The 17,790-nt window shown below is 38.9% G+C and overlaps 1 protein-coding gene across 2 annotated transcripts in view; it reads right to left on the bottom strand.

Moving 5' to 3' along the window:
• The window catches only part of LOC131313548 (uncharacterized), a 43,273-nt gene extending 26,950 nt beyond the window's left edge, over positions 1–16,323 (bottom strand). Inside the window, exons 1-3 of one of the 2 annotated variants that reach the window (XM_058341915.1) lie at positions 15,869–16,323; positions 15,387–15,747; positions 14,644–15,241 (exon numbers count right to left, since the gene is read on the bottom strand). In XM_058341915.1, coding sequence (XP_058197898.1) covers positions 14,833–15,241; positions 15,387–15,747; positions 15,869–16,280 — 1,182 coding nt within the window. In that variant the 5' untranslated portion in view covers positions 16,281–16,323 and the 3' untranslated portion in view covers positions 14,644–14,832. Of the gene's footprint in view, positions 1–14,643; positions 15,242–15,386; positions 15,748–15,868 lie in introns of those variants that run through there. The other variant, XM_058341914.1, reaches the window with a different exon arrangement.
• Between the last annotated feature and the right edge of the window lie 1,467 nt (positions 16,324–17,790).

Below are 17,790 nucleotides of genomic sequence, written 5' to 3'. Positions count from 1 at the left end.
CACATCAATGTGCTCTTTGAGGAATCCCACCAACTCTTCTTCTTCTTCTTTGTTCAGGTTTTCCCCAATCAGGAAATATCTTTCTGGATCAATCTCGTTGATCTGAAATTTTTTTAATCCTTCCACCACTTTCTCAGCGAGGTTCCCTCCAACATCCTCGATGGTCGGCTAGTCTGGAACCTCGATGGCCTGGACCAACTTTGCTTTAGGTGCCTTCTTGATTATAGAAATCAGGCATGCTGGGCAACCTTCTGATTTCCCCTGATCCTTTCAATGCCATTTGATCCGGGAAACTTTACCATCTGATGGTAAGTGAAGGAAACTGCCCTCATCTTATGTAACCATATTCTTCCTATAATCGCGTTATAAGAAGACGGAACATCTACCACAAGGAAGTTGGTTCGCAGCACCACTGTTCCTGCCCGAACGGGCAGAGTTACTTTGCCCAATGGTCAAATTGCTCCTGCACTGAATCCGACCAATGGAGTTATTGACTGCACCAAGTCCGCCTGTGTCAGTCCTAATTTCTTAAATGCATCGTAATATAACACCTCGATGCAACTTCCCAAGTCCACCAAAATCCTTTCTATGTCATATTCCTCAATTCGTACGGCTATGACCAAGGCATCATTATGTGGTACCTGGACTCCTCTCAGGTCCTCATCCGTGAAGACTATGCCCTCGTTGCATACTTCTTCTTCATGTCCTCTTTTCTTCCCCAACTACATCACGTGTTGGTCGTGCTTTATTTGCCTCTGGAGCAACCTCACCTCATTCCCTGTATAATGTGCGGCTAATCCATGTAGCATATGGATTACGCCGCTTGGATTCTGCTCGTAAGCCAACTCCATTGCTTTCTCTACACCTTTTTGCTATTCCTGAATGAACTTTTTCAGATAACCTCGTGAAACAAAGTCATCGAGGTGCTGCTTGAATATCTCACAATCTTCTGTCATGTGACCCCAATCTTTGTGATAACTGCAATGCTCACTCGTAGCTCTTTTTGCATCTTTATCTCCCTCCAGCCTTGGGGGCCACTTGAAATACAAGCGGTTCTTTATTCAATAAAAAATTCGATAGATTGGTTCTTTCCAAACTGTGGTAACTGAAAAGAGTGACTTGGGGTCCGGGGCATGCTTCTCCTTGTATGGCTCTTTCTTAGCCTGCCCATAGTCCTTTCTTTCCCTGTAAGTTTTGGGTTCTGGCTTATCTACTTTCTTCACAGGCGCCTTGGCCTGCTCTGTAACCACCTTGCCATCTTCTCTGAGGATGTCATCTTCGTTCCTGGCATGCTGCTCAATCATTTCCATTAATTTTGCCAGTGTTCCTACTGGACTCATGTTCAATGATTTACGCAACTCCCCCCGAACAGGTAACCCAGTCTTGAACATAGCTATTGCATACTCCTCACTACAACTTTCAATCTCGTTGAAAGTCTCTCAGTACTTCTTTGCATAATCTCTGATCAGCTCATTCTCCCTCTGATTCATAACAGAGAGGCTCTCAAAAGTTTTAGGTGCTTTTCTGCTTATCAGGAACCGAGTAGTGAATTCTTCAGCCAGTTGCCTCTATCCTCATATGGAGTGCAGGCCTAGCTTATGGAACCAGGACAGGGCCACCTTTCCCAAACTCGATGGGAACATCTTGCACATGATTGCATCATCCTCGTTGTGCATGAACATCGCCTGCTGGTAATGTTGTATGTGTGCCACGGGATCTGTATTTGTTTCATAGAGGATGAACGTACCGTGCTTCCCCTACTCGGCAACCTTGCCTCTTGCAACCTCATTGCAAAGGGGGAGGATGCTATATTGCTGAGGGCCTTTCGTGCTGCTTCTCGTGCAGACATGGTCCCCTCCTCTCGTTCCTTTGTCTGTTTGGGAGCAGTCCTTTCCTAATCGGAATTAGGTCTCTCATACCTATCCATGTGATGTTTTCTGGTCCCTTCTTCCTCGGGAGAGGAAATTCGGCTTCTGCTTCTTCTTTTTCGTGAAGAAGTCCTCTGCCACTCTGGTGTTCAAATTTTACTTCTGCTCATCCTTTTTCGTGGAGAAGCCCTATTTCGCCTAGGAGTAGGACTTTTGCTCTTTTTTCTTCGTGAAGGAGCCTTCTTGTACTCTACCATAGCATGTCTATCGCCCCTGGAATTTCTTCGTGAAAGTCCAGAGTCCTCAGGATGTTCTGGAATCCATTCAAACTCTCGAATCTCGTGCACTCATTTCTTGATCAAACGAGCAAACTCCTCAATTTCTTGCCTCTTTTTGTCGAGTATATCTTCACTGTTGTGCACGCTTCTTGAGTGTGCAACTAATTCCCTTTCACGGCGGGATTTACTCCTCCATGTGGACTCCGTGGCCGTCCTGCCCTCCCTATTCTTGGAGCTATCCAGGACGGTCAGGGGGTTACCCTTGCTTGTCACAGTCCTCTCATGTCCTCCTTCGGGCTTTCTCGGAGCCCCTAGTGGGGATTTATCACCTCCCCCACCTAGCAGATTCTTTGGGTCAAGCAGCGTTGTTGGATTTTTTTCCACCATAGTCGTTTTTCAAAGAGAACTCTTTCGTTCCCTACAGACGACGCCAATTGTAAGTGGAGAAAAACCAAAGAGGCTTTGAATAGCACAAGAGTGGAACGGCTACACGTGACTCCTCGCCGAAACCCTAGCACACCGTCTGAACTCTAATCTACAAAACAAACAAGAGGTGAGCGCACCTTTGCCTCTCGTGGCAAAATCCCTCCGATGCCTAAGTTAGTATCACATACTAGTTGGAAACCCTAATTATCAGTACGAAAACGATATGAATACAATGTATTGCGTACCTTTTACCATCTAGGTTTAGCTCATATTTATAGATTCATAGATGCTTGTTGCCCAAGTATCCATGTTGCCCTAGGTTTCCTACCTCATATAGGAAACCCAGAATATCTTAGATTCTCGTTCCCTTATCAATTCTTTACCTTAATCCTTTTTAGGACTCTTTTCCATAAGGAGCAGAACATCCCATTCCCATTGGGTATTTTTCCGTGATCCTATTTTCTCGATATCTTATTCCCTTACGGAATTACACTATTCTGGAACCTTCAAGAACGTTCCTTGCATCTGAGGTTGCTTTCCCCAGAGTTCTCCTCATGTTCAACCCTCTTGTTGCCGAACAGACTACTTGGACCAGTGACTTCACATGTCACTGTACCTATATCAATCTCTTGGTCCAACAACTTCTCATGTTTGCTAGACCTTGACCCCGTATAGACTTCCTGGACCAATGACTTCTCATGTCGCCGGTCCTCATTGCCGACCACCATATTGCACGGCAACTTATCCTATCTTAATCAAACCATGGTCCTACGTACCACATGTTCGGGTCCTATTTGTACCTGTTCGGGAATACCTCCCTACACTTACGGCTGCAAACCTTTTAAACCTAGCTTCTAGGGAGAGTGCTGACAGTCATGTCTTGTCGGCAATGAGGGAGTTCACCCGTAGAAATCCACCAGCATTCGACGGGTCGAACAGTGACCCTCTCGTGGCCGACCATTGGTTGCCTCAAATCCAAAAACTTTTTAGGGCTCTTAAGATCACGGAGGATGACTTGCGAGTCAATATTTTGAACTAACCGGGGAAGCGAATGAGTGGTGGGAGTCGGTGCTAAAATCACGAAAAGACGCAAGGAGGGCGACGAGGACCACAGCTCAAGCAAATGAGCCAAATGTTGAGAACATCACTTGGGCCAAATTTGAGGTACTTGTTGTGAAAATTCGCAAATGCACGAAATCATAACAAGTAATATAGTGATAAAGAAAGATGTCGAACCCACGAGGACTACTTACCTATTAACTATTGAAATTGGTCTAGTTCTGAATTATTTGGAATCAATAAAAGTGATGGATTTTGGATTTGAAAATAAAAACAACTAAAAGTAATTCAACAACTGAAGATTTGGCCGAACACTTAAAAAGAATAAGCTTTCACTCAGGAAGAAAAATACTAAGGCATCGGACTCACCTAACCAATCCAATCCCAAATCCTAACCATGCGATCAGTCAATTATAGTCCTATTTGACAGCGAGAAATTCAAACTTTTCTAACACCCTCTCTCGAGTAGAATTAGAATTACCCAACATACAATAATCCGTGATATGTCTATGCGAATTTAAGAGCATTTGAGCCCATTAAGATTAACAATATTTCTCATATAAGCTGCACAAATCATGTTGGCACATTCCTGTCTTTCATTCAATTCATAGCATACATCATACGAAGCTAAACTACATGTATCATCTCTCGGATTAGCATGCACAACACATCACTCAAATATTGGCCAGATAATTCAGAGCACTAAACACAATGATGTAAACTCAGAAGGACTGATAAAATTATGATCACATAAAAATAAGATTCGAAATTGTCATGGAGAGGCTACATCGTAGCCTTAGCAATAGATATTAGTTCATAATAGAATCAAAACAACCCATAATATTTCTGCTATTCATAATGAAAATTGTACAAAAAGAAGGTGAAGAGTTCAGAAGGAAACTGTATGTAGATCGAAAATCTGTCGACAAACTCCAATTCGGCCTTTGTCTTCTTCTTCCTTTTCCCAAACCTCTAATTCTTCTCCAATGGTTAAAAAAAACTCTTTTCTCCAGGCTCTAGCCGTGCCCCAACTTCTCTTCTATCTTCCTTATAAACACCTCTCTATGTTTCCCAAAACAGGATTCTTAATTAGGCAGTTTTCGTCTTCTGACTTGATCCCTAATTTTCGCCATATTATTCTTTGATTTTTGGAAAGTCTTCAACACGAAAGTTATAGGATTCTCTCTTAGCTTTCGGTAGACACCAAGATCGCCCTTATTGGATTTCTCTAGCCAAAGATATGCTCCCATTACAGAAAGGAACTTCAGAAAATCCGAGAAACGATCAAATGTTTCCTATTCTTTTGATGAAGGGAATCTTTGTTCATTCGAAAAGGAAGGTTTCCTCCTCAATTCCCATCAAGCCTTTAATGTTTTACTCCTAAACAATAAATAAATAAAGTAAATAAAAACTCTAATAAATAAGACAATTAAACACAAACTAACATAAAATTAAGAGTAAAAGAATGCCGAAACTTGCATAGAAATTAAGCACATCAAATACCCCCAAACATAAGATTTGCTAGTCCTCGAGCAAAAAGAAATAAATAGAACAAATAACTAGAAAAAAAAATTATCCTTTTTCGGAGGAGTTTGATTGCATTTAGCGTATGCAACAAGCCTTTAAACCCCTAGGTTGCCCTAGTGGACGAGTTGTAGTCTCGTGAGGGTTTGCCGTGAATATACCCACAAAATTCCTAGTAAAATGACACTTGATTAGAACCCCCAAATGTTCTCAATGGCATTTCAAAGTAACTAGTGAGAGAATTACTCAAGGTAGAAGCAAGATACTTCATTCATTAACAAAGTTAAACAAATGAACATTCTACTCTAAATTAGCACAAAATCAAGGAATATTTAAATATCCATCCTCTTTATATATCCATCCTCTTTATCCATGTCATGTAAGAATTCATCCCGCCCTTTTTTCATATTTATGATTTCATCCTTTTAGTGTGTGAATTACCTTTTTTACCCTTTTCACTATGATATACATATATTATGTTATATTATTTTCCCAATTTAGTGGGATTCGATTGTATTATTTTCCTAATTCAATGGGATTTGGTAAATTGCAATATGATTGATTACTTTTTTATTTATCAGGGAACGTATTTGAGTAATCGATATTTTTAAGAATATAACATGATAAGTTGACCATATCTTTGCATTTGTTCTTCATTTTTCGAGTTGGCCAACGGAACATGGCTAAATTACCATAAAAATATATATATAACATGACATCCTCAAACCGTTATATGGTTAAATTACCATGACATTACATGGAAATCAATTCCTCTCACATATATTAAGATAGAAAGAAATCACAAGGCATGCGTGTAGACTTAAAAACCACATAAAGATGTTCAATAACCTTGAAAACAATACACACACCTTCAGTGCCTCAATATTCATCAAAATGCTCAAATAAAGTTATAGCCCCATACCCTATTCAAATACACTTTTTTTTTTCTTTTTCTTTTTGTGGTCGTGCAATGTCGTGGTCCCTTAAGCTTTCTAATTGACCCTTATAGCGAGCTTTAGGCCAGTGACACCCAAACCAGATGGCTTTAGGGCACTAGATGTAGAGAACACCCCAACGGACTTAATTACTCGAGTCAAAAAGGCTACGAACGCAAGCTAACCACACATGACAATCTCAGAACTCTCCACCATTTGACACGAACACTCACTGCTTACTGAGGCAAGAGGCCCGGTTACTAAGTGAAAAGCCCGAAAAAAATGCATGCATTTATTCTTTTCTTTTTTCTTTTTCTTTTTTTTTTTGTGTGTTTGATTTTTTTTTTTTGACTGATATGGGCATTTGGCACTCTATTAAGACATCTGACTCATACAGAGACATCAAAAATATATGTCTGATCCTCAAGATTAATTTCATCTCTAAGTGTGATGGTGCTTGTACGAAGACATGTACCAAAGTGATTAGTTACTATCCAAGCATAGGTGATACAAACCAGTTAAGTGCCTCTCATCAATACATATGTTCACGAGTTTAATTCTATCAATGAAATCATATAAAGACTCCAACTTGCGCAACAATCAAACTAACACTAATTAAGAACCAACAACCACGTCAAAAGTCCAAATCAACCATCCAAAATTGTTGGAGTTTTTTTTTTTTTTTTTTGCAAAAATAAATAAATACTCTGAAATAAACCAAATTAAATAACCCCTACCCCCAAACTTAAAGAACACATTGTCCCCAATGTTAAGAATTAAAAAGATGAAAAGTAAACTTCCCTGAAAAGGTTGCATGAGTGCAATGGTCTTTAAGCTTTGATGCGTTCTTTAAATCATTGATCTTGAAAATCAATGGAGATTTTGTGCTTGTTGAAATCTCCTTCAAAGTAGGGCTTTAGACGTTGACCGTTAACTTTGAACGTGCTATTTGATACATTAGAAACCTCAATGGCACCATATGGGAAAACTCTTGTGACTGAGAATGGTCCGGACCATCGAGGTCTTAATTTTCCGGGAAAGAGGCGGAGTCTGGAATTATCAAGTAGAACTTTTTGGCCAACCTCAAAGTTCCTGTTGAGAATGTGTTTATCATGCCATTTCTTGGTTCTCTCCTTGTATATACGAGCATTCTCATAGGCTGCATGCCGAAACTCATCCATCTCGTTGAGTTGTAATATCCACTTCTCACCTGTTGCTTTCATGTCAAAATTAAGAATCTTGATAGCCCAATAGTCTTTGTGTTCCAACTCCACCGGTAAGTGACATGCTTTCCCGAAAACTAGATGATAGGGGGACATACCAATTGGCGTTTTGAAGGCTGTCCAGTATGCCTATAGTGCATCATCTAATTTTTGGAACCAATCTTTCCTTGAAGTGCTTACGGTTTTCTCCAATATTCTTTTCAGCTCTCGATTGAAAATTTCTACTTGTCCACTAGTTTGTGGATGATATGCAAGTGCAACCCTGTGTGTAACACCATATTTGCTCAAGAGTGCCTCAAATTGTCGGTTGCAAAAATGTTTTCCCTCATCTCTAATTATTGCCCTTGGAGTTCCAAACCTAGTGAATATTTGCTTTCTCAAAAAATTCACCACAACTTTAGCATCATTTGTAGGGAGGGCCACGGCCTCTGCCCTTTTGGATGCATAATCTATAGCTACTAAAATGTATTGATTAGAGAGAAAGAATGAGGGAATGGCCCCATAAAATCTATTCCCCAAATGTCAAATAGCTCAACAAGATGTATATTATTCAATGGCATTTCATTTTTCCAAGAAATATTACTACTCCTTTGACATTTATCACAAGAAGAAACAAAAACATGAGCGTCTTTAAAAATATTGGGCCAATAAAAACCTGATTGTAGCACTTTAGCTGCCGCTCTGTTCACTCCATGGTGCCCGCCAATCTCTAATGAATGGCAATGTCTTAGGATCAACTCTATCTCCTCCTCGGGTACACATCTCCTTATCATTTGATCGCTACAATGCTTGTAGAGAAAAGGTTCCTCCCAATAGTAGTGCTTGACCTCAGAAAAGAATTTCTTTTTTGTTGATGTAACGCCCCGATTTTCGAACACGTTAATTAAATCATTTCTAATTGATTTAATAATCCATAAAACTGATTTAAGAAATAAAATTTTATTAAACAAAGTTTAGCAGCGAAAATCTCAAATACCGAATTCAAAACAACTTAACTGTCTTACAACCCAATGAAATAAAAATAGAGTTTGACAAATGTGATAACACTTTTGGAAATTCAAATAACAATACTTTAAATTAACAGAGCTTCTAAGGGTAGGGTATCCAAGGCTCGACAAACTCCCCTTCCTCAGTTGGGAGGTCCCTACCCTGATACTGATCATCTTGAGGATGATTCTGCTCTTTGGTCTCTTGATTACCTGGCATAAAACGCCAGCCCAACGGCACCATAATGAGTTTTGAAACTCAGTAGATAATCCCAATCCTACTAACCCTTTATTCTACAGTTAGCAGTTCAACGATATAAAAATTGACAACATACAAAAGGTACAGAATAATAGCACATCATCCTTTTTCTTTACTATCCATCAACTTACATGATATCTAAGGATTCTCTCCTCAAGATCCTTTTCCTCCCACATCCACTAACTACAACCGTCTCATGGGTCCACCCTTCCTCTTGCTTATCCTGTACCAGGATCCTAGGTGAGTTCACCTAAATTATATATCTAGCATGTTCTCACTTAAGACCATAACAGGAGGATCGAGTCATCCCATGACGCATCGTACATTAGGGTCGGACATCACCTACCACTAACTATAACCGTCTCATGGGACCTATTCCTTCTTGAACAAAAGAAGTGAATTTTCCCATGACGCATTATACATTAGCGTCACAACATCTCTCAATACAGGGCCCCATTGGTTACCCATTTCAACACAGGGCCCCATTGGTTACCCTTGCCATAGCCATGGCTCAATTCACAATCCACAATCTCACACCTTAACACTTTACCATTTTTCATTTACTTAATACCGTCTACGTGAGTCACTACTCGTAACCACCCAGTGAACCTAAGTCCATTCTAGCACGTACAACATAATACAGTCAATAACAACTCAATTCATAATAACAGGATACATTTCAATGAGATAAAAAGTACATATCAAATAATATTGTGCGAGTAAGTAAACATATAATATTTTATGAGTGGGCCGATGCCCTTAAATTTGTTTATCAATCAAGAAATTTTCTTAAAACTTAAAAGGTTGGTTTAGTCATTACTCAAATGTAAGGGTAATATAGTCATTTTATTTTTCTATGTACTTTGTTATATTAAATTTCTTTAGGGTAGTCTAATACTATTTAATGTAGTCATATACATTGTTTCTTTCATTAAAAGTTAGAGCTTATATATTTATTATGAACATCATACTTACATTGGTAATGGTACTAAAACAAAAGCAATACGATAAGAACCTATTTATGAGTTCTGGGTAATACACATAGCAATAAGAAAAGGACAAAAGATGTTATGGGCCGAAACTATAAATTTAAGAAACTCGGGGGCCGATTGTAGTTTAATATATTGAGTTGAGCCGGAACAGAATACTAGTGTAATCATGATGGCCCAAAATGTGGTTTAAAATAAAAAAAAAACAAATCAAAATCCATCACATACTTTTACATTCACTGTTTATGGCCGAACAAAACTGGGGAGCACCGAATTCGGTTGTGCGACATTGGAATCGATCTCTACTGAAATGTTAAACACATAATATACTTAGGAGAGAGTAGGAAAGCGATTATACTACCTTTAATCCGGACAAAGTGATTCGGTGGAGTCCAGTGGGTTTTCGTTTGGCGGCGAAGGATTGGTATTCTAGCAGCAACTTTGGACTGGAATAACTTGACCAAACCTCTGCCGTTTTGGACGACTCTTGTGTCTAACACGAATATCTTGAAACGCTCTACAACTTTTGTGAAGAAGTCTAAGCCCGAAAACCACTCTAAGTAGGAGAAAAATGAAAGTTTAGAAGGGTTGCTGAATCTGCCTGGAAATCAGGATCCGAGAATGTTACCAAATTTTGAATAGCGATAACTCACTCAATTTTTGACTGTTTTGGGTGATTCTTGGGTCGAAATCGAAGGTCTTGACACCCTCTACAAGTTTCATGAAGAAAACACAGCCTAAAAACGATTTTAACCGGGACGAAAATGGCCATAAAAACAGGTACGTGGAATGAACGAAATTAAAATTTTTGGTGGTGCCTTCTTCCTTTGCTCTTCTTTATTTTTTTACTTCCCTCCTTCTTCTCTTCTCCTCCTCCTCCTTTACTGCACAGCACCCACTCTCTCTCTGCCGAATTAAATGGAAAAGAAGTGGGCGTTCACTTTATAAGAAAAAGGGGAAAGGTGGAGATAATTAAGGGGATGGAGTTGTGGTTTGGCTGAAAACAAGGAGAGAGAGAGAGAGAGAGAGAGAGAGAGAGAGAGAGAGAGAGAGAGAGAGAGAGAGAGAGAGAGAGAGAACCGGGAGAGATGAGAAAGTGAGGGAACATGGTTCCTAAAATTTTGGGATGGTAAGTAGTGTTAGGTTTGGGTAGGGAAAAGAATTATTTATATGTATGTGTATGTATATATGTTGAATAAAAAGTAGTTACTGATTTGTATGAAATTTAAATAAATAATAATGAAACTAATTATAGAATAAATAATCGAGTAAACTTATTAGTTTAATTAATTAACAATATTTTTTTTCATTAGAAATAAAAATAAAAAATTAGGGTCGTTACAGTTGATATGTAAAATCCGGATTGATCACATTGCTTACCAAGTAGTTTACATAATCTGCATACCAAGGAACTTGTGTTAGAGACAAAGCAAAAAGTTGTTCATCTGGAAATACCTCATTTATTGGAGAAAGTGGGGCTGCCTCCGCAGTTGTGTGCTCTAGTCTAAAGAGATGATCGGTTACTTGATTCTCAGTTCTCTTTTTGTTCTTGATCTCCAAATCAAATTCTTGTAGGAGTAAAATCCACCTAAGTAACCTTGGTTTAGCTTCCTTTTTAGCTAACAAGTATTTAAGAGCAGAATGATCAGTGTAAACAATTACTTTTGACCCAATTAAATATGATCGAAATTTATCAAAAGCAAACACAACTGCTAACAGTTCTTTTTCCATAGTAGCATAATTCAGTTGGGCATCCGTCAAGGTACGACTCCCATAGTATATAACATGGAGAACCTTGTTCTTCCTTTGTACCCTAGCACAGCTCCTATAGCGTAATCACTTGCATCACACATCAATTCAAATGGAAGTGCCCAATCTGGTGCGCATATTATTGGGGCTGAACTTAGCTTCTTCTTCAAAAGTTCAAATGCTTGCAAACATTCACTGGAAAAGTTAAATGGAGTATCTTTAACCAAAAGAGAAAAAAGGTGTTTAGTAATTACAGAAAAATCTTGAATAAAGCAATGATAAAACCCCGCATGTCCCAAGAAACTTCTCACGCCCTTGACCGTGCTACGTGGAGGTAATTTTTCGATGACCTCTACTTTGGCTTGATCTACCTCAATGCCTTTGGCAGAAACTTTGTGCCCAAGTACGATTCCTTCCATATCCGAAAAAATGGCCATCATGCATCGTTGAAATGTGGCCGGTGCATTGCACAAACCAAAGGGCATCCTCCAATAGGCAAATGTTCCATATGGGCAAGTGAAAGTGGTTTTTTCTTTATCCTCTGGTGAAATTGGGATTTGATTGTACCCCGAGTATCTATGAGTATGTATCTAGAAAACAATAATAAGCATGACCAGCGAGCCATTCCAATATTTGATCAATGAAAGGAAGTGGAAAGTGATCTTTTCGTGTGGCATCATTGAGCTTGCGGTAGTCTATGCACACTCTCCAACCCGTGACCGTTCTTGTTGGAATGAGTTCATTATTTTTATTTTTATTTACACCCGCTTTTGGCACCAAATTTTGGGCCAGCACTGGAAGGCCATTTAATTATTATTTGATTAAATTGGGCCGAAAAATAGCGATGTATTGAATTAAAATTAATGTGCCAAGACAATATTAATTGGACCCGATTAATTTTAACTTAATCCGGTTACGTGCTAAAGATATTCTGGGCTTAATTATTGAAAAGCGCCCATGATCTGTGTTAATTGTTTGGTGGTTCCAGGATATTCTGTAGAACGGAGATAATGGGCGGTTAGTAGTTATTAGGCAAAGGCTATTTGACTTAGTCAAAATGACCCATTTTTCTTTTAATTCCCACGAGAAAAGGGAAAAGAGGAAGCCCATTATTTTGATAATTACTATTAACTGCCCATGACCGAAATATGCTGGAGAATGGCTTGATTTCATGGGACTTTTGGGACACATGGCAACTCAAGGGAATACATTAGCCCATGATCTCAAACTGATGCAAACCGCCATGCATGGCCAACGTGGGACACTTGGCCAATTACTGAAGAGGCAATTGATTTCCATGGTTTTTGCACAGTGAAATCTCGCCTATAAGTAGTAGAATTCAAGACAGAAAAATGGTTCAACACCTCAAAACCCAGCGCTTAAACCAAAGTCTTCTCAGCGAAGCACCTATTTTACTTTTTCTGTACCAACTCAATTACTTCAAGTAATTCAGGTTTTTTACTTTCCTGTTGTAAGCAAAACTTTATTACACGGTTAATAAAGTTATTTGTTTTACATTGTTACTTTTTTCCTACACAGTTAGGAAATTGCTAAGTCCACTTCGTCGTGGCAAAACCACGAACCTCCATTGCTATCGAGCCCTTAGGTTCGCAACACACTCGCCTTCACGGTTACAAAGTTAGAAAAGGGGCATCAAATCTTTTATGTTAGACGTAACACGTCTTGGCACGCCCGCACCCAATTCTTGAGTCATTTCGTGACCAAACACCATCGTAGGGAGAGGTATAGCGTAGCACAAAATTTACCTAACCCGATGAGTCGTGGCTTTCCGAAAGTGTGACAAAGGCAAAGTCATTTGAGTGCATGAGGTCATGACTAAGAAGCATGCTATGCCATTCAGAGTAAGAAGCTGGTGGCAGGCAAGTCACAAGTGCAGCCTGTGCAATGACCATATCAAAGAAATGTTTGCATGAGGCCGATGAAAACATTAAGATTAAAGTCTTGACGGTCTTGGCTTCGAAAGTCGTTTGTTCTGTTTTTTTTTTTTTTTAAGCAAAAAGAATTTATTAATCTTTATAAAGGATTATAACAATTAAAAAGATCAAGAATACACCCGCACTAAGCCACCCGAGACTTAAAAAAAGGCAAGACGCCAATTGAACACCCAAAGAACCACATAAACCAACATAAAACAGCCCAGGTGTTCATCTTCAAATCAAAAACAGAGAACGGAGAACGGAAAAAGAACAAAGCGGTTTGCAAAATCTATAAAATAAAATATGTTTAGTCCTACTGTGATACCTCAGTAGTTTGATTGAGCAAGCAAAATCAATTCACGTAGCCTTTATCCTTAAAAATATGAAAATCCTAAGAACGATGTAGAATTCTTTCAGTTTGAAGGATATGGGTACTCTCTGGGTGTTTTTCGCTCTCAAAGCTCTAATGTTTATCTCTAGGAGTTATAAATCTCTCAAGAGAGAGAGAGATGATGGAGTTGTTTGATTCGAAGATAGGACTGTATATGTGGTGAGTCAGTGAGTGTAGAGTGGGAGATGTGATAGATCTGATTATGGAGAGAGGTCCTATTTATAGAGATTAGGAGAAGGGTTAGAGATAATTGATAAAAATTTATTAAATTTCAAAATGGAGTTAATTTTCCATCAAAATTCTATCTAAAGGTGTTTAGAACGTATACACCCTGTAAAACAAACGGACTCAAAGAGGTTGAGCTGAATCAAACACCTTCAGAAGCCTCTAGATTTCAAGTATAATCGATTTCGCAGCCATAAAATCAATCTCGCAAATTTCCAGGCTGCAAAAAAGCCCGAATTTCATCACCTCGCTCCACAGATTCCTAAACTTTGATTTGCGTGTGATTTGAAGCGTTGAAAAACTTGTTAAGTCTACTTTCTAACCCAACGGGTTTGGATCCAAAATTATTTTTTATATCAAAATATATGACCATTTTATTCTCAGAAGGTCGAAAAACAACTCAATGAACTCATTAAGAAAGTCCTCACATCTCGCTCATTTTAAATCAGGTTGAGGCTTATTACATATCAATAAGGGTTTCAAAAGTACTAGTAAAAGATATTGGAATCCAATCTTTAAAATAATCAAGTTTCGTCCATGAAAAGTGGGTTGAAAGCAAACCAAATTACAACCATCACGGCCACTAAGGCAAAAACACGTTTTAATTGTTTAAGAGTACTTTCACGTGGTTCATAATTCTAAGGTGTTCCTTCAAGGTTTAAGAGTTCCACGTGGTTCATAAGACTTCTCATACCTAATCAAAGAACGCAACCATTTCATTTTCATCAGCGGGTTTTGCCAAAGGAAGGGCTTAAAACACCTGATAAGCCGAATAGGGGTGTACCAAAAAAACAAGAACAAAAAGTTGGAGGATGACATTGAAAAATGAAGCGGCAAATTACAGTGAGTATAAATACAACTCGAGACAATGGCCGGACATCCATTACATTAGATTCCGCCTTTATTTGAATACAAGAAAACATGAAAGCTTTTCGTACAATTCTTTTATTCCCATGCAAAAGTAATCTCAGAGCGAGATTTATTTATCTCTTGCAAACAACTCCTCGGCCATCCATCCCAGTACTAGCGCAGTCCAAACTCCCATACTCAAAACCCTCCGAAGAATTGAGCCCACCAGTGAATTTAGCCACGGCGCAATCGGACGAAAACAGAGTGGAACTACCAAATTCCTTGGCACCACCAACAACAGGCATCAGTACCCCCATCTTAATCTTGCTCACGTAGTTACTGCGGTAAGTCTGGCCCAAAACGCCGTCGACACCGCCGCTCAACGAGTAAAACTTGAAGCCCAAGTCCAAATGAGCAAAGCAATCTTCTTTGGTGATTCCGTAGTTATGGATCATGGAATCTTTCTCAGTGATTGGGACCACTGTCGCTTTGATTTTGAAATTCCCTTCCACTTCAATCACCACACCATTAACGTCATGAGTCCTGCATGCAAAATTAAGCATGAGAACTGGCAAGTCGATCGTTCTCAATTTGTTAATATGCAATTTTAAAATTGCATATTATTAGAACAAATGTTCGATAAATACATTGTACATTGGAACTTGAAAAGTACTCCAACAATGTATACCTGGTGAAGGAGATGCCCGGTGCGGTGCTTGGCCGCCACTCGGCGCCTTCAGTAGCCGGAAGGAAGATGGGTTCTCCGTCGAAAGTCAATGCGAGTCTATCAATTGAATCATCCCAATTTGAAGTCTTCTGTGCACCGACAAAGAGTTGGTGATTGTCGAAGAGAATTCCTAGGGACTGGACCCAAGTGAAGTCCCTCTTCATGTTATCGTTTCGCCTCCCGATGAAATGAGCATTGATATGAAGATTGGAATCAGAAACAATGCAAAAGTCTTGGTCCTTTTTGCCGTGGAAGTAGAAGGTCATTCCATCACCACCAACGAACCTCGGGTCTTGGCAAAGTCCTCCCGGCTTATTGCAAGCTATATATACGTACGTGAGCAATTTAATTGACAATTAACACTAAAGAAAAAGAAAGAAAACAAAAACGAAAGGTAGATGTTTTTCTGATGAGGCGTATTAATTGGGGAACAAAAGACTTACGACAAACAGCTTTACACGTGTTACAATCAGCCTCACAATTCCAAGGACAACTAGCAGGGCAACTATAAGTGCCCCAACATCGTTCCGTTTTGCATTGGCAGGTGCCTTGCGAAGGAGGTGGTGGTGGTGGCGGCTGATGATGCTGATGCTTTGGTGGTGGAGGAGGATGACGATTATGTTGATGCCTTGGTGGCGGTGGTGGTGGCGGTGGTGGCGGTGGAGGTGGGGGAGGAGGTGGGGGAGGTGGTGGAGGATGACGATGATTATGCTGATACTTTGGCGGAGGTGGCGGATGATGATGATACGTTGGTGGTGGATTATAATGACCACTGCCGCCGCCAGCTGCCACAACCACAACCAGAAGGAGGAAGATGCCCGCAGACTGGCTCACCATAGCTGTGGCTCCAGCCATTAGGTCTATGGTGCAAATCGTAATATCAAAGTGTGATTGTGTGCATTATAGTGTATACAAACCCTCCTTTTATAGAAGTTTTTTTATGAAATGTGCATGCACTTAAATCCATCCAACATGCCAAGTTGGCCAGCCTCTAAATTACATTCTCTTCTTTCCAAGTGAAGTCCTCCTTTGGGATCACATTAATTATTGGCTTATTTCCAAAAGTCAACCGCTTACTAGATATATATGCAAATGCTTTATACGTACTGATTGCAGAATTAAGCCTTCAAAATCCAAGGGTGGTGGTTATGAAGAACTCCCCCGGAAGCCTTCCCGATTCTGCACAAGTTTTCGTGGAGTTGCAATATAGAAGAAGAATTAAACTCTAACTGTGAATGTGGCTCTCACTCAAAGGCATACATTATTACTATATCACTCAAAGTAATACATAGACGAGAAAAATTATTTACAAAGCAACCCGTAAATAAAGTTTGCAGTGTTTAATCACGTGCATCTAAAAGTATTTTAGACGGTCCAGATTGAAAACCAATTTTGTCCGGTAAAAATCAATTGTTACCGGTTAAAATTGAAAAACAGATCTTAACCATTGATTACCAAAATGAACTGTCGGCGCCGAGCCGTGAATAAGTTTCTTTCTATATAGAGTTATACAACGTTAATTGGTGAACATAATGTTGAAAGAACAATTAAGCATTCAGCCTTATCCACTCATAAAAAGTTAAATATCATAATATTCTTTTCAACTGTATTCTCCTGGTATGTTCACAGTAAAGTTCTTCCGCTTTTCTTTAGCTATGGACATAAACTTTAATTTGAACCACGTAAAGATATTGTATTCTTATGTGATGGCTTCGGGGTTGTTTAGTAATGCTTTCAATTTTTAATCTTTTGTTTATAAAAAAATTGACAGTAGAATTAGTTTATTTTTTAAAAAAAAAGAAAAAGATTATGTTTGGAACGTTTTATATATTTTCTGTAAACAGTAAAAAATAAAAATAAAACATTTTTGGGAATATCATTTTATTATTTAATTTGACACCTTCATAATGAATAGAATGAGAATAAAAATAAAGAGAATCAATATGTTACCGATAAACGAATAACACCAACACATGTACTGGCCGGTACGTACCTGTTTTGACCAAATCTAATACCCTAAAACTCCAATTTCGTTCCGGCTCAAATAACAGTCGAGGTAACAGAAAAATCGATACTCTAGCCCGTACGGTATTCAAAACATTGCCTTCTACACCCATCAACTAACACAAAATTAGGAAATAAAAACCATACCCAAAATGGGTATTTCAAAATACATAAGTGCTACATAAACTACATAGTTACACTTCACGTTATAATACATTATGTGGGGCCCACTCCGAGTTCCAAAAAAATCTAAAAAAATACTCATAAATTTTAAAATATTATTTTATGGAGCCCTATAAAAAATCATCTCTAACGGATATCAGTAAAGATAATTTCTTGATTCGTAAGGAAAAAATTGCGC

The sequence above is a fragment of the Rhododendron vialii genome, chromosome 13a, assembly GCF_030253575.1.
Source record: "Rhododendron vialii isolate Sample 1 chromosome 13a, ASM3025357v1".
NCBI classification, from domain to species: Eukaryota; Viridiplantae; Streptophyta; class Magnoliopsida; order Ericales; family Ericaceae; genus Rhododendron; species Rhododendron vialii.
This window is presented reverse-complemented; position numbering and strand designations above follow the sequence as displayed.